The sequence below is a fragment of the Apodemus sylvaticus genome, chromosome 23 (genome assembly GCF_947179515.1).
Source record: "Apodemus sylvaticus chromosome 23, mApoSyl1.1, whole genome shotgun sequence".
Taxonomy (NCBI): Eukaryota; Metazoa; Chordata; class Mammalia; order Rodentia; family Muridae; genus Apodemus; species Apodemus sylvaticus.
Window position 1 is genome coordinate 15,329,827 of NC_067494.1, and position 23,693 is coordinate 15,353,519.

Consider the following 23,693-nt stretch of genomic DNA (forward strand, 5'->3'; position numbering starts at 1 on the left):
TTTTTTTTTTTCTTTTGTATAACAGGATATTTGCTATAAATTTCAAATTTTAAAAATATATTTTTTCATTTTTGGTTTATTTAAACTTTTCCTTTAAAAACCATTATTGAGTACTGGTGGTGTTATTGACCGCTAGAGATAAGGCATAATTGGAGGTGGTTAGTTATGGTTTCCAATTCTTTTCATTTCTCTGGCTTGCTTTTGACTTTTGCTTTTTTGCTTCAATTTAATGAGTTTTACATGCTTCTCTTTCTGTTTTGATTACTTGAGGGGTCCTGGCTTTGCTTTGATTTCCTTGGTATTTTAATTAGTTGACCTGGTTTGGGGTGTTGGTCTTTAATTTTTATGTTATTTTGTAAATATTTTCTCAATCATTTCTTTCTTCTATTCATGTTCATTCTGATACTCTAGTTCTCTTCTCAGTTTTATCAGATAGCATCCAGTACATTACTGAGCTGTGGTCTGTCTATTTTACTAGATTGTGAGCTAGTCGTGGTTTAGGGATCAAGACTGGGTTCCTCTGCCTGTGTCATCGTGGGTCTAGGTTAAAGCTTCTTGTTTCAGTGGTTTTCACTTTGTCTTTTGTTTTTACTTTGGATCCCACTGATTTTGTTACTCTCATCCCTCATGTCTCTGTAAGTTTCTTTATATCTCCTTTCCTTTCTCCCCAGGCCTCACTGCCTTTGGCAGTAGCACTGCTACCAACTATGTACTCCGATAGTGACTCGGAGTCATCAGAGTCCGACACTGTGGTCACCATGTTCGAGGAGGAGGTGTTCACCAGGCAGTACAGGGTGTTGAAGACCTTGGGCCAGGGTGGCACTTCCGATGTGAGGCTGTGCTCCCACCGCCTTACAGGTGCCCCAGTTGCTGTCAAGGCTCTTTTGAGGGAGAGGTGGTCGGACCCAACAGTGCCCGAAGCGGACATTATGAAAATGCTCAGTCACCCAAACATCGTCTCGCTTGTGCAAATAATTGAGACAGAACACACAACTTACTTAATTATGGAAGTTGTCAGAGGAGAAGAGCTACTTAAACGAGTCCGGGACGCTGGATGCCTGAAAGAAGATGAAGCTAGGAGCATATTTGTTCAGCTGCTCAGTGCCATAGGCTACTGTCATGGTAAAGGTGTGGTGCACAGGGACATAAAGCCTGACAATATCATAGTGGGTGAGGATGGAAAGGCTACACTTATTGATTTCAGCCTCGGAGACACATTCCTACCTGGACAAAAACTGGAAAGGCTGTGTGGAGCCTTCCAGTTCATTGCTCCAGAGATCTTCCGAGGCCTACCCTACGATGGCACAAAAGTAGATATGTGGGCCTTGGGGGTCATTTTATATTATATGACCACTGGATTCCTGCCATTTGGAGGAGGAACACTGTCGGAACTGAGCAACAAGGTGATGAATGGAAAATATCGTACACCGGATCATCTCTCCGATGATATTAGGAGCATGATTAGCCTCCTGCTAACTGTCAACCCAAGGCAGAGGCCAAATGCGCAAGAACTCGTAAGCCATCCATGGCTCCAGCAAGGGGGAAAGACTTTGACATTCCATTACAACAGTGACACCAGATTCCCAGACCCTGATATAATGGGGGCCATGGAAAGCATTGGCTTTCATTCCCAAGACATAAGAGAAGCTTTAAAACACAAGGAGTTTGACGAAACTAGGGCAACATACCACCTATTGAAAACCCTAGCAAATCAGGATGATGGCACTTATGTGCAAAGAGATGTCACTAACCCAGGAGTGACACCTTTCCCTTCACCAACAGACCCTAACACTTACCCTCTGCCTCCCAGGAGAAGGGCCAGTGAACCTTCCCTGAAAATACTAGTGTCATCTACTGGACAACGTCCTGGGGAGACAAATGCCCCTGTTGCGCCCAAGAAGACACCCCCTATGGGCAGTCGTCAGCAAAGAAGAATGACTGCCCCTTGCATCTGCATCGCTACTTACACTGTCGTGGATGTAATCGAAACCCTCGATAACACCTTCTCCTCTAGCTCCCAATTCGAAAAGGCCCCAAGTGAGCCAGAAAGAAGGAGACCGTTCACTCCAAGACCCCCGCAGCCTCAGGGATGGGCCAAATGGAAGAAACGAATTTCGAATTGCATCAGGACTCTATGCTGCTGCTGCATGTCATCTGACACGACAAGCCGGAGGAAGGTGTGCCCCCAAAAGAGAGAGGACACCCCGAAGATGACAAGAAGTACAAGGCATCTTTCAGGTACATTTTTATATTTGCTAAATCTATTTTTTTTACTAATATTTGCATATAGACAGTTCATGATTAGGTTCTTGAAGTACAGTGACTTAAATCTAGTTCTATCTAGATAGTGTGGGATGTGGACCCTCCTACAATTAAACACAAATACAATACTTTCTTATTCCAGAAGTGTAGAACCAGAAAACCATCAAATCAAATCAAAACCAAAATCCACTAGTGTAACTCAGTTCCTGTGGCTCAGCTGTGTCCCAAGCACAGGACTCTGGATCTTCTGAGATGTAAATGGTTTTGGGCCACACCCCCTCTGGGTTTCTTTTGTCCACAACCCACACATCCTGTCTTCTCCTGTCAGATGGAATCGGTCCACACCTATCATTGATATGGTTGGTTATCACCGAGTCTTGGCATCTCCAGTGTGTTCAGGGCTGCACTGTAATGAGGCTACACCTTCAACAATGGACTCTTCTGGCCTCTCACAGCACCAAGCTGGGGCTGTTTTCTACCTCCCCTTTGACCCCTCAGCTTTCAGGCTGCCCAAACCAATACCACCCGGGAAATTCTTACACATGATCTTGTTTGACTTCCAGCATGAGAAGCAGACTTTGCCACCATTCAAACAGACTTCTCTTGAGATATACCAAGGAATTGCTTTTGAGAAGATTTTAGCTCTGTGATGCCTCTGTCTTCTTAATCATGTCAAGTGTCTCAGCCAAAGATGAGTTGCAGCAATTGTCCTGGCTCATCGAAGTTTCCCTTTAATGTCCTGCTCTCTTGTTAATCAAAGCTGGTTCTTTGCCCCATGTCCCCCACTGATCAGTACCCAGAGATTACCAAATCAAATACAATGCAAACTACAGTGGTGATCCTATGTAAAGTTCCTGGGCACTCGACTTCAATCATTAATAAAATGGCCCACAAACTTGCCCACAGGTAATCTGACAAAGGAAATTTTTTCAGCAGTTTTCCTGTTCCAGGTGATAGTAGCTCATGTCATTCTAACAAAAATCTAATCAGCACACCTCTGAAGTGTAGTTCCCCCTAAACTTCAGAACAAAGCATATTTGTTTACAAGACTCTTTTTGAGATTTTAAGGTTGGGCTGGTCCTTTAATTCCTAGAACAGGGAGAAAATAAGAGCAAAGTAACCCAAGAATAAGATTATCCTCTGAATCGAACTAGGAGGTCCATTTCCATCTACCACAGTTTTGACTACTGTTTTTCCCGTGATATAAAAACACATATAGTGGGAATGGGGAGCCAGAATTTCCCTCAGTGAAGCTCATTTAGGTGAAAGGTGAATTGGATGCCAATGTGGCTGCCTGAAAGGTTGTTCCCACACGACTTAGCTTCATGTTGTGTGCCTCCTGATTTGATGCTGTTACACCCCACATACTTTTGCCACGCCTCTCACGTTCTCCTTGGGTTTTACAGCTTTGTCCTGATTGGCCTCTCCTCACCCCAACACATGCAAGAAGCCACACCCATCAGCAGATAGGTCTACATTTTCTCGGTCTTCCTCTCAATGGCTCTTGCTTCTCTGGCTGATGACCCAAGGTACCTGACATCAGAGTAGAATGGAGACTTCGGAGTCAGACCCATAAGCCTGCCTGCCAAAGAAAGGAGGGAGGCTGCTGCTGCTGCTGTCAAGACCTTCTGGAAGTGGACCACCCCAGACCTGATGCTCCAGCTCAGGCTGCGAACAGTGATAGTAATATCAAATAAAGATAATTTGCTTATTCTCAATGATTTTCAAAGGTTGTTAGGATATATTAATTGGTGTTATCTTATAGTAACCTCATCTTAAGCTTGACAGAGGAGGACTTAAACCTATGTTTTCCATGTAGATAAAAATTAACTGGCAAAGGGCAAATAACTTTACAGATAGTAGAGAAGGCTACTGTAATCAGCTGTTTACGATATGTGTTCACTGCCATTCCTTGCAAAGGGAACATTAATGTAGAATCACCCTTTCTCATCTCCACGAAAAGTTTTAACATTCTCCAATAAATATACTGGTGTGTTAATAACGTGTTCTAAGACAAAATCATAAAAGTATGCTAAAATGAATGTTTTAAGGACCTGATGAAATATTTGTTCCTTGTTTCAAACCGCAATCAAATTGGTTATTGCAGAAGACTGATAGTTCAGAGGCCATATCTAGCACATGGTACCATCCCAGAAGCAGACCACACCCAACATTTTCCTCTGCAGCCAGCCACATGGTATTTAGTGAATCATGTCAAATGAACTGGGCCTAGAAAGCCCCCATATACTTAGAGCTATAAATGAAGTGGGAAGTCATGGTTTCTTTGGAAAGTCAGTTGTGGCAGATGGTGTTTTGCTGGAACAGACATGGAAGGAGTGTTGTCTGAAGCAGACACAGGTGAAAGGAAGCTTTGCTAAATCAAGCATATGAAAAGATGCATGAGAGAGGATTCTTCTCTAAACACATCCATGTATTGGTTCCCCTTACATTGCCTAGCTGAGCTCCATTTGTCATGACTCCATAGAGAGAAATGCACCAAAAACTTTCTGGTGGTGTTCTGGTGGCTTCTTGCCACTTCCTCAGACTTGGGCCAATTGGCAGAGTGATGTCAGCTGATACAGACTTACAGGGAGTGTTGCTAAGACAGACTTAATGTGCTGAGGCAAGGCCCCTGGAGGACACATGACGTTCTGAGGGAATAGAAATAGGACTGAATGGACAGTGGCAGGGCCTTTACAGTGCTTTTTGGTCTTGAGACTTCCATGATTGTCCCTTCAGTGAGAGAGGTGTGGCAGAGAGCGTCTGCTGGCATTCCTGTCAGTCTTGGTCACTCCTGCTAGCTCCAACCCTGAGTTACCAGTTTTAAACTAACTTTTTGTTACCAACATTATACCTTTTAAATCATGCTCAATAACTTATAAGCCAATATTTTATAGTCAAGACATGCAAATACTTATACCTTTAAGACCAATTAGACATAAAAATAAAGTGACGACAGGAATCCTATAAAATTAAACCAATTTTTTTCTAGCTGTAATTTCAAGAGAAAAAAGTACTTTGAACCCATAATCACAATTGTAGAGATTTCTCTAGGAAAAATAACCATCAACCCATTTGCCCTAGAATTTGAGATGCTGCTGGCTCTTTTAAAAGCAGCTTTTTACTCCAAGTTTAACGTGAGGCACTTTAAATCAACCCCTGCCGTGTAAACTGAGACTGAACGGGTCACCAGCAGATGAAGTTTTACCATTTTTTTAAAACATAAAACATTCAAAGAACGAAAGAGAGACAGACACAAATTGGCAAATTGGTGCACCAAAGCCGGACAATGCACAGAGCAGAAAGCACACTTGTATAAATATGTAACTGCTTGTACTTACAAGGATCCTGTTACCTTCAGGGGAGTTGTAGCTCCACTCAGGGTGGCAGAGAGGGAATCCATAAGAGCTCGGTTGCCATTCTTGCTTTGAGGCATGTATGCTCTGAGGGGAAATGTCACTGCAGGGACCAGAGGTGGGGGCAACTTGTCAACTCCAGTCCCCATAGCTGGTCCAGAACCAGCCTTAGAAGATGGGGCTGAAGGGGCCGGTGGTGTCCTTTGTGAATTCAAAGAAGGAGGGTAGGGAGAACGGTCTAAAAGGAGATCGGCATCAGGATCTGATAAGACTGTCCCTTGGGGGTCTCCCGGAGAGCATAAGTCCCCCCAACAACACAGGTCCTGTGGAGGAAAAGAAGCAATGGGCCCAGGAGGGCAGAAAGGTGGCTAAGTCCTCCCAGACAATGATATGTGGGACTTGGTCTGAGTGATTTGCAGACCCAGTCCTAAAGATTTGTCAGAGTCAGAGTAGAAGCAGCCTGTCCCATGGATTCAAACAGTCATCAGTCCAAGTCCAAAAACAAAACAGAGGACACTAAGACAGTAAAAAACAACCGCCCAGCAACCACCACAAAAGAAAAACAGACTCAGATGGCTGAGGGCAGAATCCCCCTTTGCCCAGATGGAGATGAACCCTATCACATTCTTTCTCCTAGTGGGAAACCAGAACATCCTCCCAGTCCCCCAAAGTCCCCACAGCATTCCATCACCTCTGCCTGCCATTCTGGCAACTACAAAAACAGACTCAGATGGCCAAAGGCAGAATCCCCCTTTGCCCAGATGGAGAAGAACCCTATTGGATTCTTTGTCCCAGCGGGAGACCTGAGGGTCCTCCCAGTCCCCCAATATTGCCACAGCATTCTGGCAAGTCTGACGGCCATTCTGGCAACTACATATCAAAACCAAAACTACAGACCAAATGTGGCCTTTAGGAGAAAAAAAGAAAGAGGCACACAACACAAACACACAGACAAAAATGACAGACATGTATCCCACATTACCTTGCTTGAGTAAACCTCCCCATACAATGCGTCTGGGGCTTGAGGAGGGAAACTTCCCGGGCAATGAATCATATGTAAGAGTCTGTCGGAAGACACCGCCACACTCAATAAGGCCACAGAAACCCAGAATCACTACAATCTGCAAGAGGTTTATTGTTCCAGTGTACACGGGGCTCCCTCAGCACACAGGCAGGAGATCCTGAGCTCACTAAGACTACCCTTTTTATGAACATTTTGGCAGGGAGTTCAGGGGTCCCCTAAGTTCGACAACTGTGACTGGTTACCCTAAGCAACATTTAAAATTATTGGTCACCTCGAGAAGGGAGGTTGTCTCTGCAATTTGGCCCTGTCCTGCCCACCTTGAAGCAGTTGTGGTGTTTCCTGGCTTTGTCTTTTTGTTGATTCACTTCCCTCTCTGGCCTCAACCTAGGCAGGCTGCTTCTGTATAGGCCTTATCCTCCCCCAGGCAGTCCTGGGCAGAATGCAAAGTTTCAGTCCAGCTTTGAGCCCCCATTCTGGGTTGTGGGGAGCTGGCCTGCTGTTTCTGACAGGGTTCTCACAAGGTGTCACCTGACCAAGCCCGCTCACTCAGTCAACAGGTTCTCCAGTGCAGGAGTGAGAATTGAAAAGAAAGAGACAATTAGACAAAACTGCAGTATGACCTCAGTCAATTCTGAGACTGAAGGCAGGTTTAATAATTCTCAATCCATTTTTGTACCAATTTAATTACATGCAGGAATTAAGATCAATAGTAGTACAATGAAGAACAAGCAAGACAGTAAACACAAAATTGTCAAGGCAATAAGCAAACTTCTGTGACACTTGTTTCCCTTTGTCAGAATGACCAAAACACCTGAGCCTGCTTCCTTGTCCAAGCCCAGAATCTTGCCTGAAGCTTGCTTCTCTTGTTCCACTCTAAGTTAAACAGTCCTGCCATAACCTACGTCCCTCTAATGCCAAAATGTCAGATTCCTGCCTGAAGCCCATGTCCCTGGTCAATGTCAAGTTCCTTCCAGGCAGCACAGCACCCCAAGAAGGCTCTCCACATAGGTTAAAGCTTCTTGTCTCAGTGGTTTTCACTTTGTCCTTTCTTTTTACTTTGGATCCCAGTGATTTGTTACTCTCATCCCTCATGTCTCAGTAAGTTTCTTTATATCTCCTTTCCTTTTTCCCCAGGCATCAATTTTTTGGGCAGTTGCATTGCTACCAACCATGTATTCAGACAATGAGTCAGAGTTATCAGAGCCTGACACTGTGGTCAGCATGTTCAGTGAGGATGTGTTCATGATGCAGTACACAATGTTGGAGACCTTGGGAGAGAGTGACACTTCCGACTTGAGGCTATGCTCCCACCACCTAAAAGGTACCCCAGTTGCTTTCAAGGCTCTCCTGAAGAGGGAGAAGTGGTTGGAGCCAACAATGCTGGAAGTCTAAATCATGAAAATGCTAAGACACCCAAATATTGTTTCCCTTTTACAAGTTATAGAGACAGAACACACAATTTATTTAATAATGGAAGTAGCCAGAGGAGAAGAGCTACTTAAATGAGTCCAGGATGCTGGATGTCTGAAGGAAGATTAAGCTAGGAGCATATTTGTTCAGTTCCTCAGTGCCATAGGCTATTGTCACGGTGAAGGTGTGGTTCACAGAGACTTAAAGCCTGACAGTGTCATAGTGGATAAACAAGGAAAGGCTACACTTATTGACTTCAGCTTAGATGCCAGATTCACGCCAGAGCAAAAACTGGAAAGGCTGTGTGGAGCTTTCCAGTTCAATGCTCCAGTGATCTTCGGAGGCATAGCCTATGATGTCCCCAAAGTAGACATGTAGGCCTAGGGTGTCATTTTATACTACACAATGACCCGATTTCTTCCATTTGGAACAAGAACCTTGTCTGAATTGAGCATTAAAGTAATGCAAGGGAAATACCAAATACCTCACAATCTCTCTAAAGACGTAAGGAGCATGAAGCAAGTCTTTCACATTACATTCCAACAGAGGTACCAGCTTCCCAGACCCTGACATAATGGAGTCCATGGAAAACATTGGGATTCATTCGCAGGACATCAGAGAATCATTAAACAAAAATAGTTCAATGAAACTCTGGTTACCTACCACTTATTAAAAACCCAGGCATGTCAGGACAATTGCTTGAACATCATTTTATACTACATGACTACTGGATTGCTTCCATTTAGAGCAGGAACCCTGTCTGGATTGAGCACTAAAGTAATGCAAGGAAAATACCAAATACCTTGCAATCTCTCTAAAGACTTAAGGAGCATGATAAGCCTCTTATTAACTATCAATGCAACGCAGTGGACAAAGGTACAAGACCTCCTTAGCCATCCATGGTTTCAAGACTTTCACATTTCATTACAGCAGAGACACTACCTTCACAGAACCTGACATAAGAGGGGCCATGGAAAGTAGTGGGTTTCATTCGCAGGAAATATGAGAATCATTAAAACATAGTTTAATGAAACTATGGCTACCTACTACCTCATGAAAACCTAGGCATGTCAGGACTATGGCAACTATATCCAAACAAATTTAATTAATCCAGGAGTGACACCTTTCCCTTGAACAGCAGATCATAACATTTTCCCTCTGCCTCCCAGAAGAAGGGCCAGGAAACCTTTCCTTAAGATATTAGTCTCATCTACAGGAAAACATCGTCTAAAACAAAGTGGGGAGACAAATGTCCCTCTTCCACCCACGAAGGTGCCCCCTAGGGGATCCGTCACCAAAGATTAATGACAGCCCCTTGTGTTTGTTTAGGAACTCACACTGTGGTAGAAGTGATAGAGGTACTAGATAACAGCTTTTGCATTATCTTTCAGGCCGAAAAGGCCTCAAGTGACCCAGAAAGAAGGAGACCTTTACTTCCAAGATCCCCGCAGCCAAGGTGCTCTGAGAAATGGAAGAAGAGAATTTCAGCATGCATCCGGGCCATGTGTTGCTGCATGTCACTGACACAACCAGTCGGAGGAAGGTATTTCCCCAAAAGCATGAGGACAACCCTAAGATGACAAGAAGTACAAGGCATGTTTCAGGTACATTTTTATATTTGCTTTATCTAGTTATTTTTACTAATGTTTTGGATATAGATAGTTCATGATTACGTTCTTGAAGTACACTGACTTATATCTAGTTATGTCTAGATAGTTTCGGATGTGGACTCTCATACGATTAAACACAAGTACAATACTTTCTTATTCCACAAGTATAGAACCAGAAAACCATTGAATCAATTCAAATCAAATCAACTTTGATTAAAAAGAACAATATATTCCTCCTTAGCCTCCAAGGTCAAGTAGGATTGACAGGTATCTCTTATAAAGTGTTATTTGTGTGGGAGGAATCACCGTTTCTGTTGTTCAGGGAGGCCGTGAGACTCCACCTGGTATTTTCTAACCACTGTCCACTCTACAAGAGGACAGTCCATACAGGACCCTCCATGGATCTTTCCTCCAAAGGAAAGACATGGCTAAGCATGGACTTAGAATTATCCTCACATAGAATGAGCACAGTTGTAAAAGAAGCTTAGATGCTCTCAAGCTCAAATAACCCCCAAGGACCATATCTTCTACCAGCCTTGATATTCAAAACACATAAATATAGTTAATTTTCTCCACCTGAATTGTCTCAAACATCCAGCAGAAAAGTATAACCAAAAAATAAAATGATTGGTGTATTTCTTGAACAGTTTAAAAGACCATACTCCCTAGACATTAGGTTTAAGACCACATGAGATGTTGTTCAGACAACCATTTCTCATTAGTGATTTTTTTCTTGATAAGAAAAATGCTGCCCAGATATAGAATGTCATGATCTTGGCACAACTCAGCACTGCATTATCTACCTGCAACCAAGAGAGATAATCCCCCTGGTTTTAACTGTCATTTGATTCTTAGGTTAAATTGATTTTCTTTCTCCCTCTTTAGAAGCCATGTGAAAAAGACCTCAGTGTGCGTCTGGTCATCCCAAGAGCTACCAAAGTGTCTGAAAGCAGATCCTGGATTCATAACTATTCAGACCAGCCTTGGATCAGTTGCTACTACAGGCAACACTTCAGGAAACAGTCACCTATTTTGTTTGTTATGCAGTGTCCTCTAGTTTTCTCCTCTCCCCCCCCCCCCCCCTTCAGCCCTTCTACTTCTACAGATGGCCCTTTAAATGGAGCCTCAGATATATACTGTGTGTCAAAATAGGACCAGTTCCAGAACTCCTCATGGGAGTCCCCCCTCTCTTGGACTGACACTCCCATGGACTATGCCCCCTCACAGCATGAAGCAGCTAACGTGATCATCACCCCCTTTCCTGACAACAGTGTCATTCTCTGAGATGGGGCATGAAGGCAGTTTAGATGGACACAGGTGGACTAGAAAAGTGACAACAGGCTTCCTGACATAAGCCTTCTTATTCCCAGAAGACATGAGACTCAGTGTGGGAGCTGAAACTATAAGGGAAGGGAGGACACAGGGGCCCTATAAAATGCCCAAACCAGAAGCCTTTTAGAGGAATTCTAGCCTTAGGTATCACCTATACTATATGAACCAAGCTTTTATTTTTACTATCTCCATGGTTTCTGTCTTTCTGAGTATTCAGTTATTGTTCATGCAAGGGAACAGCTCAAGCATCTCCTAATTATATAAATCATCAGCCTCAATATAGAACTCATATATGTAACCTCCATGATGTTTCACAGGAAGTTTGTAGTTTGTCAAAAAATTGCAATGCTATTTATTTTAATTTTATGCATCTGAATGCATGCATGCCTGAATGTATTATACCAGATGTATACTTGGTGCCCATGAAGGCTGTAAGATGGTGCCAAAACCCCAAGAATCAGAGATAATAGTGAGCTGCCGTGCTGGTGCCAGGAACCAAAGCTGATAGAAGCAGCAAGGGTTCTTAACCAGAGGGATATCTCTAGAGCCCTGTGAGTAACATTTTGTCTTACTTGGGATATTGTTATTGTAAAGAGACATCGTGACTAATGCAATTCTTACAAAGGAAAACATGTCCTTGGGGCTGGCTTACCATTCAGAAGTTCTGTTGATTATCATCATGGCAGGAAGCATGGTGGGATTCAGGCAGATATGTTGCTGAAAAAGGAGCTGATAGTTCTACACCTGGACCAGCAGACAGCAAGAAGAGACAGTGAGCTACTAGGCCTGGCTTGAGCCTTGGAAACCTCAAAGTCCTCCCCCCAGTGACACACTTCCTCCAATAATGCCACACCTACTCCAACAAGGCCACACCTCCTAATAGTACCACTCCCTGGGGCCTATAGGGTCATTCTTATTCAGAACACCATACCTTTGTAAGAGTAAAGTTAAATGAAAGAAGCCAGATGTGAGAGAATCCGCTGAATTATTCAAAGATGAGCACTGTTAACTGGATATTTGCTGTGGAAACATTATTTTGGCTCTGCATGGCCTTCTACAATGCTTAGCAGCAAGTTCACTTTGTGAGGATTTGGAGAACTACAACTACTTTGCTCTTTTTTCTCTTTGTATGTTATGCTTCAAGTTACAACTCTCTTTCAGGGCTGGGAGTGAGCAGAAGGCTTTATAAAACCTAATCAAGCTTTTCTGAGGGATGTGGCAGACCTGTACCACCTCTGGCATGGAGAGGGCCAAAAAAGCTTATACTCTCTCGAGAACCAACAGGAGCATGGCATTAGGTAGGAATCACTGCCCAACCCCTAGACACAAAGAGCCGCTCTGCTCTGGGGACTTACTACCCAGCAACCTCCAGATCACAACTCCCCTATGCCCCTTCTACCCTTCCCTCCTCCCCAGTCACTGTTCGTTTCCATCAGATAAGGTAGACCTGGGCCACATCTGGCACAGAGAGGGCCCAACTTCCTGATAGTCTCTAGAGAATCGACAGGAGCAGGGCATTCGAGCACTGACAGGAGCAGGGCATTGGAGAACTGACAGGAGCAAGGCATTTGAGTATTGGCAGGAGCAGGTCACTTGAGAACTGGCAGCAGCAGGGCATTCAAACAGGCTGAAGTGGGGCATTCGAGAACCAGCATCAACAGGACATCCAAGATCCATTAGCAGAAGATCATTAGAGAACTAGCAGCCTTTATCGCATTTGACCGTAGCCAAGTCAGTCAGAGGGGAGATCCCATCACCTGATTCTTCCTGGAGAATCAGCTGTTTGCAGGGCACTGGACAGAAAGAGAATCCCAGGAGTGCAGAAGCACAGGCCTGCAGAACAGAGAAGATAGAGACAGCAAGACCAGCTAGCAGTAGAGATAACTAGAGGGACAAAGGCAAACACAACATCATTACCAACAGAAACCAAGGCAACATGGCACCATCAGAAGCCAGTTCTCCCACAACAGGAAATCCTCCATACTAAATCACATCAGAAAAGCAAGAAATAGATTTAAAATCACATCTCATATCACTGATGGAGGACTTCAAGAAGGACATAATTAACTCCCTTAGAGAAATGCAGGAGAACATAGCTCAACAGGTATAAGCACAACAATCCCTTAACAAAATACAAGAGAATATGGAACAAAATGTCGAAACCCTTAAGGAGGAAACACAAAAATCTCTTCAAGAAATATGCAAGAACATGGGTGAATAGGTAGAAGCCCTTAAAGAGGCAATACAAAAATCCCATAGGGAATTAGGAGACCATGGGTCAACATGCAGAAGTCCTTAAAAAGGAATCACAAAAATCCCTAAAAGAAACACAGGAGAACATGGGTCAACAGGTCGAAACACTTAAGGAGGAAACACAAAAATCCCTTAAAGATTGTCAGGAAAAAACAAACAAACAAGTGAAGGAAATGAACAAAACTATCCAGAATCTAAAACTGGAAATAGCATCAATAAAGAAATTACAAAGTGAGACATCTCTGAAGATAGAAAGCCTAGGAAAGAATTCAGGAGTCATAGATGCAAGCATCAGCAACACAATACAAGAGATAGAAGAAAGAATCTCAGATGCTGAAGATTCCATAGAAAACATTGACTCAACAGTCAAAGAAAATGCAAAATGCAAAATGTTTTTAACACAAAATATCCAGGAAATCCAGGACACAATGAGAGACCAAATCTAATGATTATAGGTATAGAAGAAAGCGAGGATTTACATCTCAAAGGGCCAGTAAATATCTTCAACAAAATTATAGAAGAAAACTTCCCTAACCTAGAGAAAGAGATGCCCATGAACGTACAAGAAGCTTACAGAACTCCAGATTGGACCAGAGCAGAAATTCCCTCTGTCACATAATAGTCAAAACACCAAATGCACTAAACAAAAAAGAATATTAAAAGCAGTGAGAGAAAAGGTCAAGTCACATATAAAGGCAGACCTATCAGAATTACACCAGACTTTTCACCAGAGACTATGAAAGCCAGAAGAGCCATGGACAGAGGTCATACAGACCCTAAGAGAACATAAATGTCAGCCCAGACTACTATCCCCAGCAAAATTTTCAATTACCATACATGGAGAAAACAAGACATTCCAGGACATAAGGAAATTTACACAGTATCTTTCCACAAATCCAGTTCTTCAAAGGATAATTGTTGGAAAACACTAATACAAGGCAGCAAACCACACCATAGAAAAATCAATAAGGTAATGTTTCAACAAACCCAATAGAAGGTAGCTATACAACCAGAATTTCACCTTTAACTAAGAAGATAACAGTAAGCAACAGTCACTTTTCCTTAATATCTCTTAATAACAACAGTCTCAATTCCCCTATAAAAAGACAGACTAACAGACTGGATACATAAACAGGACCCAATGTTTTGCTGCATGCAAGAAACCCACTTCAGTGACAAAGACAGTCACTATTTAAGAGTCAAAGGTTGGAAAAACATTTTCTAAGCAAATGTTCTCAAGAAACAAGCTGGAGTGACCATTCTTATATCAGATAAAATGGACATTCGACCAAAAGTTGTTAAAAAAGATAAGGGGAGATAAGGGGGGACACTTCATAACTTGTCAAAGGAAAAGGCTAACAAGATCAACTCTCAATTCTGAACATCTATGCTCTGAATGCAAAGACATTCACATTCATAAACGAAACTTTACTAAAGCTCAAAGCACACATTGCACCCCATACAATTATAGTGGGAGACTTTAACACCCTACTGTCAAAAACGGACAAATCATGGTATAGCAAAATAAACAGAGATACAGTAAAACTAACTGAAGTTATGGACCGAATGGATATAACTGATATTTATAAAACATTCCACCCTAAAGCAAAAGAATATACCTTCTTCTCATCACCTCATGGTACCTTCTCCAAAACTGACCATATCAGGCCTTAACAGATAGAGAAATAGTGAAATTATTTCATGTATCTTATCAGATCACCACGGTCTAAGGCTGGTCTTAAGCTCAAACATAAGCAATGGAAAACACACATACACATGGACTTTGAATAAGACTCTTCTCAGCGATACCTTGGTCAAGGAAGAAACAAAGAACGAAATTAAAGACTTTTTAGAATTTAATGAAAATGAAGGCACATCATACCAAAATTTATGGAACACAATGGAAGCAGTGCTAAGAGGAAAACTCATAGCTCTGAGTGCCTCCAAAAAGAGAATGTTACAAAATAAGCATGTTACAATTCACCCAGCACCGGAAGCTCAAGAAGGAGGAGGACTTAAGTGAGGGTGCTTTGGTTCCTCTGAGAAAGGGAACAGAATGCTCACAGGAGCAATAAGGGAGACAGAGGCTGAAGTAAGGGCCACCTAGAGACTGAGCTACCTAGGCATTCATCCTATAAAGTCACCAAACCCCAATACGACAACAAGAAGCATATACCAAAAGGAGCATGCCATGGATGTCTCTGGAGGGGCCCTGACAGAGCCTTACAAACACAGAGGCAGAAGCTAGCAACCAACTATTGGACTGGGTGTGGGGTCCCCAATGGAGGAACTGGAGGGTGGTCCTAAGGAGCTGAAGGGGTTTACAGCCCCATGGGAAGAATATTGATTTCGGCCACCCAGATGCACCAAGACTCCCAGGGACTGAACCATCAACCAAGGGATACACATGGTTCCACCCAATAATGTGGCAGAGGAAGGCCTTGTTGGGCATCAGTAGGAGGAGTGATCCTTGGCCAGGTAAAGGCTCAATAGACGCCCCAACAAACGCAAACCAAGGGGGATGATAGGTGGGAGTGTGTTGGGCAGAGGGGCATATATGTGAAGGCAGGGGGCGGCAGGAGGGGTTTTGGGTCTTTTGGGAGAAGGGAAATGGGAAAAGTTTTCTCATTGGCAATATAAATGAAAAGGATATTCATTTTTTAAAAAAAAGGGGGAAAAAAGCTAATCAAGTGCTCTACCACTGAGCATATCCAAGAATTACTCTATTAAGAAAAGCATAGCCTATTCCCCAAAAGAGAAGTGATTAAATACATTGGTTTTCTGAAAGAGTTGGAGGGAAAGGACTTATATAACTTTAGGTGTTAGATTAAATTTGTATTTAGGTTGATGGTATAATGCAGAAACATTGCAAGGACTCTCTGAATTCCACACATAACAGATGATAAGACCCTGAAAAGACCCTGGGGACCACATCTGGCCTGGATACTCATTGACCACTTCCCTAAGACTCTCTCCTCTGCATTTGTACCCCGCCCTCCACCTGTTACAAATAACTCAATCTCACCAAGTTTCTCCTGTAACTACTGCCCATGCAAGTTGACTTTAAAAGTAGTCACATTCGTACAGACCTGCCTCTGGCTATACTTGATTTTCAGGAATGAGCATTTTTCTCCCATTCACTATGCAGTGAACAATCTAAAACCATAAATTAACAACTATAGGCATTTCAATTGACTTGTTCCTCTACATGGTTCAAACTCCAAGGTTATTCACTTCATTTTCTTAAATGTAAGCAGCAAAGAAGAAAACTGTTAAAGAAACAGACTTTGATATTAGAGTAAGGAGAACTCCATCCAGTTCCACTCCTCTTGCTCTTAAAGAAGGAACATGTTCAAGCCTGTCTGCTTTCCTTGAAACTCGGGGAATAAAACTACTTCATGGGATTCTTGGCTTTAAAGGAGTTAGTACACGTCAACTCCTTACTTAGTGTCTGGCTCAAATGAAGCAATCACTAACTTCCTAGTATCAATATTATATACCATACCAGGTACTCTAGTTTCACTTCAGTGGCTGTGATAAAATACCCTGGCAACAAGCAGCTTGGTTGTGGGATTTATTTCAGCACACAATTCAAAGTTAAGATCCATCACCATGGGGAAGTCAAGGTAGAAACTTTTAATGCAAGTTTCACCACATCCACAACAGAAAGATGAAAGTAAACAATGTGTATATGCATACTTGCTTGTATCAATTGAAGTTCTCTGCTATTACACAGCGCTGAACACACTGCATAGGGAATGGTACTGCCCATAGTGGATTGTATCTACTATATCAATTATCTTAACACAATCCCATACAGATATGCCCACAGATCAACCCAATGCAGACAATTCCTGATTTGAGACTCTCTTCCCAATTTCTGTCAAGTTGACAAAGCAAAGCCATGCCTGGAAACTACTTAGTATTTAAAATGGAATAGGAAAATATATATTTTGTTAGTGTCTCTGTCTCCTGTCTCTGTCTGTCTGTCTGTCTGTCTGTCTGTCTGTCTGTCTCTCTCTCTCTCTCTCTCTCTCTCTCTCTCTCTCTCTCTCTGTGTGTGTGTGTGTATGGTGGTAGTGATGGAAGTGGGATTTTGGAGTGATGCTAACTAGGTCATGAGGCTCTTTTTGTTTTTTGTTTTGTTTTATAGAAAACCCAGAAACACAGTCCATTCATCTCCTAAGATTTCACGGTGATAAATTGTAACCATAATACACCCTGTTTGTATTATGGTTAAGTTGAAGAAAATACCTATGTGATTCTGTTAATTCTCAGATCTTTGGAGGATACACTGGAGTTTATTTCACCTCGGATGGATGGTTTCTCACACTGAATAACTCTTGGAAGTTAGAACATATGAGTACAAAGGGCAAACACCACAAAAATACTAAAAGACACTAAAGAAGTGCTCTAAGATGAGCTCTGGGTGACAGGTTTAATACAAGACGTGAAACTCTCCTCTCTGGTGCATGGTAAACTGCGATGTTTCCCATTGATTGGAGAGGAGAGTTCGAACCTAGTGAGTCTGAGCCTTCCTGAGGACAGGAGGAGTCTGGTACTGAATAAAGATCAGTCTTTACAAGGGAATTCCGGATTGGCCACAAGAGAGGGCAGGGTCTGGCTGTCTCCCAATCGCTAGCCTAAGAGAACAGGCTGTAGACACTCTCCCAATCAATATGTGTTTAAGATGAGAAATCAAGGTATATGTCTGCTGGAGCTAGCCCCTTTAAGGCTATGAATGGGTCATATTTAAACAGAAATGCACACAAGTCTTAACACTGATATAAAAATATATTGCTATCACACTGTCTACTTACAGTTTTTAGGAATTACATATGAATCAGTAAGAGTCTAGTTTGCGCAGGAAAGTCAAGAAATTTAACAGGTATCTTAGCAGGCAGATGTCAGAGAACTGACAGCTGAAAAAGAAGCTGAAGGTGGAAACTAGTATATACTGACTGCAATTCCCACTCGCAGGGCTGGAGAAACAAAAGGGAGCCCTGACTACATAGATGGTCAAGGAAGTTCAGTAAATGGAGATTCGGACCCATGAGAATTGGGTCCGGCCAAGGAGGCAAACCCTTCGCATAGACGAAGACGCTGGAAACTAGGACCAAAGGCTGCTAGAACTAAGATGGGATGAGTCCAGGAATTACTAAGAGAACAGCAAGTAAGCAGCAAGCAGGTCCTGTCCCTCCTCCTCCAGTGCCCCCTAGCGGTGAGAACTAGAAGCGCAACTGAGAAGCAGGACTTGCTCTAACCCTCCTTCTAGAAGCCTTCATCCCCAACCCAAGACTTCCCTTCCAGACAGAAGAACACAGGAGTGTAAAGCACTCTAAAAATGGTTGCATCTCTAACGGCCTCCACCACAAAAACGGGCCGTTTGTCTGTTTTCTCTTAGTTACTGAAACACCTTTCTTCTTAAGGTCTGTTGTTCCAATTTCACGGTTATTTCTCGTTATTTGTGCGTTTGCACCTGAAGTCTATGAAGGAAAGAGAGAACATGCCTGAAGTAAATGGTGAATTTATTTATTTTCTCATTGTGCTTAATGTTTACAACTACCTAGAAAGGACGAGCCCTGAGATCTGCTTGCAGATCTTTGTCTCAGTGTTTCCAAGTGTTTCCTTTTTTCTCTCTTCATTGGGGGATGGCCCTGTCCGGTTTGGGAGATTTCTATTTTGTTTTGAGGTTGTCTCTGTTCTTCTTTAAATGCAAAGACACCTGACTTAGGGGTGTGGGGAGGAAATCGCGACCAAGGTAAGGCAGCATGCCCAACAGTATGTTGAGAAATTGGTACCTTTTTCAGCCTTCCAGCTTCTTCTTCTTCCGGGATGAAACCTGACATTTCAAGCGGCTGAGAAGACTCTGCTGTGCTGGGCTGAGTCCTTATCCAAGCTGACCTCCATCGCGCCCCTTGAAGCCTGTGGACTGGGAACTGAAACCCAAACAGCCTCCCTGGCGCGGACCCCTGCGGGGGAAGCCGGTTGAGCACAGTGGGCTCTGGGCTCCAACCGTCCCGGGTCTCGCGCTTGGAGAGGAGCCCTGGAGAGGCCAAGTCGCGTTCCTGAGATGTGACCTGAGCTGACAGCCCATACATGGTCTCGGGACCCCGCGCCCGGCCACCTGGCCCCGCAGCCACTGCTGCTGCTGCCTAGGCTGCCTCTGCTGTTGGCTGCCTGGGGACTCGCAGGTAGGAGAGTCGCACTGTGGGGCACAGGGCCACCTGGCGGGAGCCTGAAAGGGTTCACACTGTGCTCCTGTTTGCCTGATCTGAGCTGGGGTGGGGTACAGGGGTAGCCCTCCTGAGTGGCCCAAATCTCCTCCCTGGAGACTGGTGATCATGGTGACAAGGGGGACCTCCCACTCTGCAGGTCCAAGATCAGAGTTTGGAAAAGCCAAATCAGCCCCAAAGGGGTAAGCCACATCCCTTTCTCCTGGCAATCCTGACAGGTACATATATGTGCTTCTGAGAAATCACAAAGCATAAAACACTGGAAGGATTTTTCTCTGTTGATTTAAAGTTTAAACCATAACCGCTGGAATTCAGAAAAGCCAGGCTGAGTCACAAAAAATAAAAAAGTATTTTCCTTTCTTTTCTTTTCTTTTCTTTTTCTTTCTGTTTTTCTGTCATATAAAATCATACTCTCGGCAACGTATCTCAAGATTTTAATTAAAGACAACAGCCACAAGGCTTCCCAAAATATCGATTGTAGTTTTATAAAATTGATTCAGACCCCTCCTGTGTCCTTTAGCCTGGAAAGAACTAGCGAATGGGGAAAGCAAGTTGCAGTGAGACTGCAGTCAGAGAAAACGGGAAGCTCATTAAGTTCTCAGAGGCAAGAAACATGTACGCTGGCCTTAGAGCGGCTTCTGAGCAGTAGAGTCTTTAGATTATATTCTAATTCCTAAATTTATGCAAATGTATGATTATAGTTTAATAATCCAAGATAAGCCAAATGTGAAGAGGCTTATTCAAATATCCCTGATGTGAATTTGGCTTTTTGTTTTTAAAGGACAGTTGAAGTTTATTATCAAAGGTTTAGACAGAGATTTAAGTACAGTAATCAAGGGGGAAGAGATAAACACACAATAAACACGCACATATACATACATATATATATATACATATATATATAGATATAGATATGATTGAGAAAAGATCTCCACCTACACATATACTGTGTGCAATAGAGCCACTATACTGAACTTGCTTGGTTTTAATCCAAGAAATAAAGCTTGCTCACTAACTGGAGTAATGGAATGATATTACAAGGCAACAATACTCCTAGCTTAAAAGCCAATTTTGAAACACACACACACACACACACACACACACACCAGAGGGCTGTTGATCTATGAGACCCAGCATGTAGCATGGGACTGACCTCCACAGACACTCTCACAAATACTAGGAAAGCCAGTTAGAAGGTACATTAGGTGCTTGGATACCATTCCTACACTTAATAACTGAACCCATGGATAATCCTCACTTCTGCACAAATGTGGACTTTTAAGAATTGTATGACATTACCACTTAGGAGTAGATACTACTTTAACTTTGAGACTTTTCTGCACAAAATTCAAAGCTATACAAGATAGTGTTGATAGGATCAGACTGTATTATCCCAGGACACCCAAAGAGAAATAACATCCTATGTGGCATCAACATTTGATACACATTTTGATGTTTCATTTAAGGTAAACAACTACAGGAATTTTGAATGTCCCTGCTGTTCCCTGAGGGGTGTGTAACACTGTCGGTGACTCTCCTCCCTCTCTGGGCAAAGGGTTTACCAGATTCATCCCTATGGCCTATTAACCTCGATCCTATAGATCATTCCTGCATCTTCATGTCTGTGTGTCATTTCTGTATCTCCACAAGGATGAGGAGCCATGATCAACATCACATAGACAGACATTTTAAATCTATAGGAGTGGGAAACAATGAATTCCTAAGACAGTATGGCCCTGGTCAACCCCACAAAGGCTTCCTGGCTTTTGGAATTTTCTAAATCTTGGAATTGTCTATGCCCCCATCTCTCTCTCTCTCTCTCTCTCTCTCTCTCTCTCTCTCTCTCTCTCTCTCTCTCTCTCCCTCTGTCTCCTCCCCTCTCTCTTTCTTCCTGCAGTTTAGATTTAGCTATCATGATTGTGAGCCAATTTCTTCTTCTTCTCCTTCTTCTTCTTCTTCTTCTTCTTCTTCTTCTTCTTCTTCTTCTTCTTCTTCTTCTTCTTCTTCTTCTTCTTCTTCTTCTTCTTCTTCTTCTTCTCTTCTTCTTCTTCCTCCTCCTCCTCCCTCTCTCTCTCTACAGCCTTACTTTAATTACTCCCCTTCTTGTCTTTTCACAATTCCCAGAGCAAGGATCCAAATGTCCTAGGATCCATATTTGCAGTTCCCTCGGATAGAAGGGTGCTCTGTCATCGACCATGGCTAAGCCCTGCTGAGTCAGCATTTCACCTCAATGTGTCTTCCCCTAATTGGAAAGCCAGACTTCATAGTACTTAACTGGTCACCCTATCCAACTGATGCTTCTTTGAATTACCCCTGCAACATCAGGGGGTAATTAACAACCTGTCCCCTGTTAGAGCAAGTCTCACAGGAAACTCACTACCCAGACAGGCAAGATGCCCTGCCCACTACTAAAAAAGTCCTTCCATAGACAGCTCCACACTTGCTCCTTGTTGTTCTCATCCATTCTCTGTGTTTATCTTGAGTTGAAAGGTCAACAGGATAAGAAGCACATGTTCCAATGCAGGAGGCAGCTACCATACTTCAGCCTCTTTCTCAGCCTCCCTTCACAGTTTCTTGGGAGGCATCGTGCCACGCCCCCTTTCTCCATGTTATTTACATGGTGTCTCCTAATGGTCTTGTGACCTCTTGGGCTGACTCCATGCAGAGCTTGATGAGGTGGTTACCTTATTAAATGTGAAACCTGGCCAGACTGTCCTTCCCTCAGCCATCATTTCTATGACCTACAAGGGCCCTCTTCTATCTAGTTTGTCTTCTGAAAGACAAATTCTGGCCAGATTCAGGATTTCACAATAGTACACTTTCTCCACTCTAGCAGGGGTGACGTCCTGCTTGCCTCTTTGAGCTACAGAGGAAAAAAGTATGATTTTACTGTTCTCTCTAGAATCCCTGATATCTGTGATAGTGAGGTGTTAGTACAGCCAAGACACTCACACAGAGTTCTTCCTGCTTTTCGAGGGAAGTTATCACATCCCATCTTGAGCCACCAAGATGGTGGCTCACCACCCTACCCACTAGTTGATCCGAAGCCAATTCTGCTTGTAGCTCAGAGGACTGGAATGCCTCCCTGTTGCCCAGACTTCGCCCAGTCCCACTTCCTTTCCTCATGGGAATGCCCTCCAGCTCCCTCTGCAGATGGAGAGTCAGTCTCCTCCCACTCAACTAAACAACTAAAAGGTTCTGTCAGCAATGGATACAATCAGCTTATTGGTTTACATGTTTTCACCAGTTCAATTTCCCCCTTCCCTACTTTCTAACTGTTCTCCTACATCTGCCTCCTTGTTCTTCCTTCCAATTAACCTGTTAGTTCTTACAGAATTCTCTTAAATGAACAAGAAAATATATAACCACATCAACTGTTTTAAAGCAGTCATAACAATGTACCGCAAGCTGTGTGGCTTAAAAACTCATAGCTTTATTGCTCAGGGCTGTGGAAACTGGAAGTCCAGGGGCCAGGTGCTGGCTCATTCTTCCTAAGTACTGGGGGAGGGGGAAAGGGGAGTTCAGTTGCTGACAGTGTCACCTGTTCCCAGACCTGCCCCAATCATTGCCTTGTCTGATCTCCTCTGCAAGTGGCCACATCTCTGTGTCCCTTCACATGGTCTTCTCCGAAGAGTCTGTCTGTCTTTGTGTTCAAGTTTTCTGTTTTTGCAAGAATTTCAACCCAGCCTATTGACTGGAAAGGTTCTGTTTCCAACTAAGGGCAGGTTTTGAGTTACTGGCTGGGGATGGGGGAGTGTCAGAGTCTCAGTTACTTTTCTTGGCAAGTACAATTCCACTCTCAACATCTACCATGCACCCCGAGATCTATCCACAGGCAGCAAGATGGCTTATGTGGTGAGAAAAGGGGGTGGCTTCCCAACTGCAGATTCTCCTCTTGAACATCTTCAGTAGTCTCCGTCCACTACTGAAGGAATCCTGCAGAAGTGTCCGGCTGGGAACAATGAGGCACTGAGAAGGTTGGGAGCAGATGTGAGGGTTTCTGTCCTGCTTCCCACAGCAGAAGCACACAGGAGACCACATTGCACTCCCAGTGCAGATGATGGTGTGCCCTGCATCTGAGATGCTCGCTCCTGAGACTGCTGTCCCTCTGCACTCAATAGTTCGTAGACGTTAAGTGCAAAATAGAATTTCATGTATGTAGGGATGAGGAATTTGAGGTGCTCAGATTACACAACATGAACTTAGTGTT

The 23,693-nt window shown here is 43.3% G+C and overlaps 2 protein-coding genes across 3 annotated transcripts in view; both read left to right on the forward strand.

Moving 5' to 3' along the window:
• LOC127673835 (sperm motility kinase Z-like) overlaps positions 1-3,739 on the forward strand; it is a 91,022-nt gene extending 87,283 nt beyond the window's left edge. The window contains exons 2-3 of the mRNA XM_052169585.1: positions 2,178-2,238; positions 3,669-3,739. Coding sequence (XP_052025545.1) covers positions 2,178-2,238; positions 3,669-3,679 — 72 coding nt within the window. The 3' untranslated portion in view covers positions 3,680-3,739. The remainder of the gene's footprint in view (positions 1-2,177; positions 2,239-3,668) is intronic.
• The window catches only part of LOC127673838 (histocompatibility antigen 60b-like), a 344,893-nt gene that overhangs the window by 172,856 nt on the left and 148,344 nt on the right, over positions 1-23,693 (forward strand). The gene's annotated exons all lie outside the window — the stretch shown is intronic.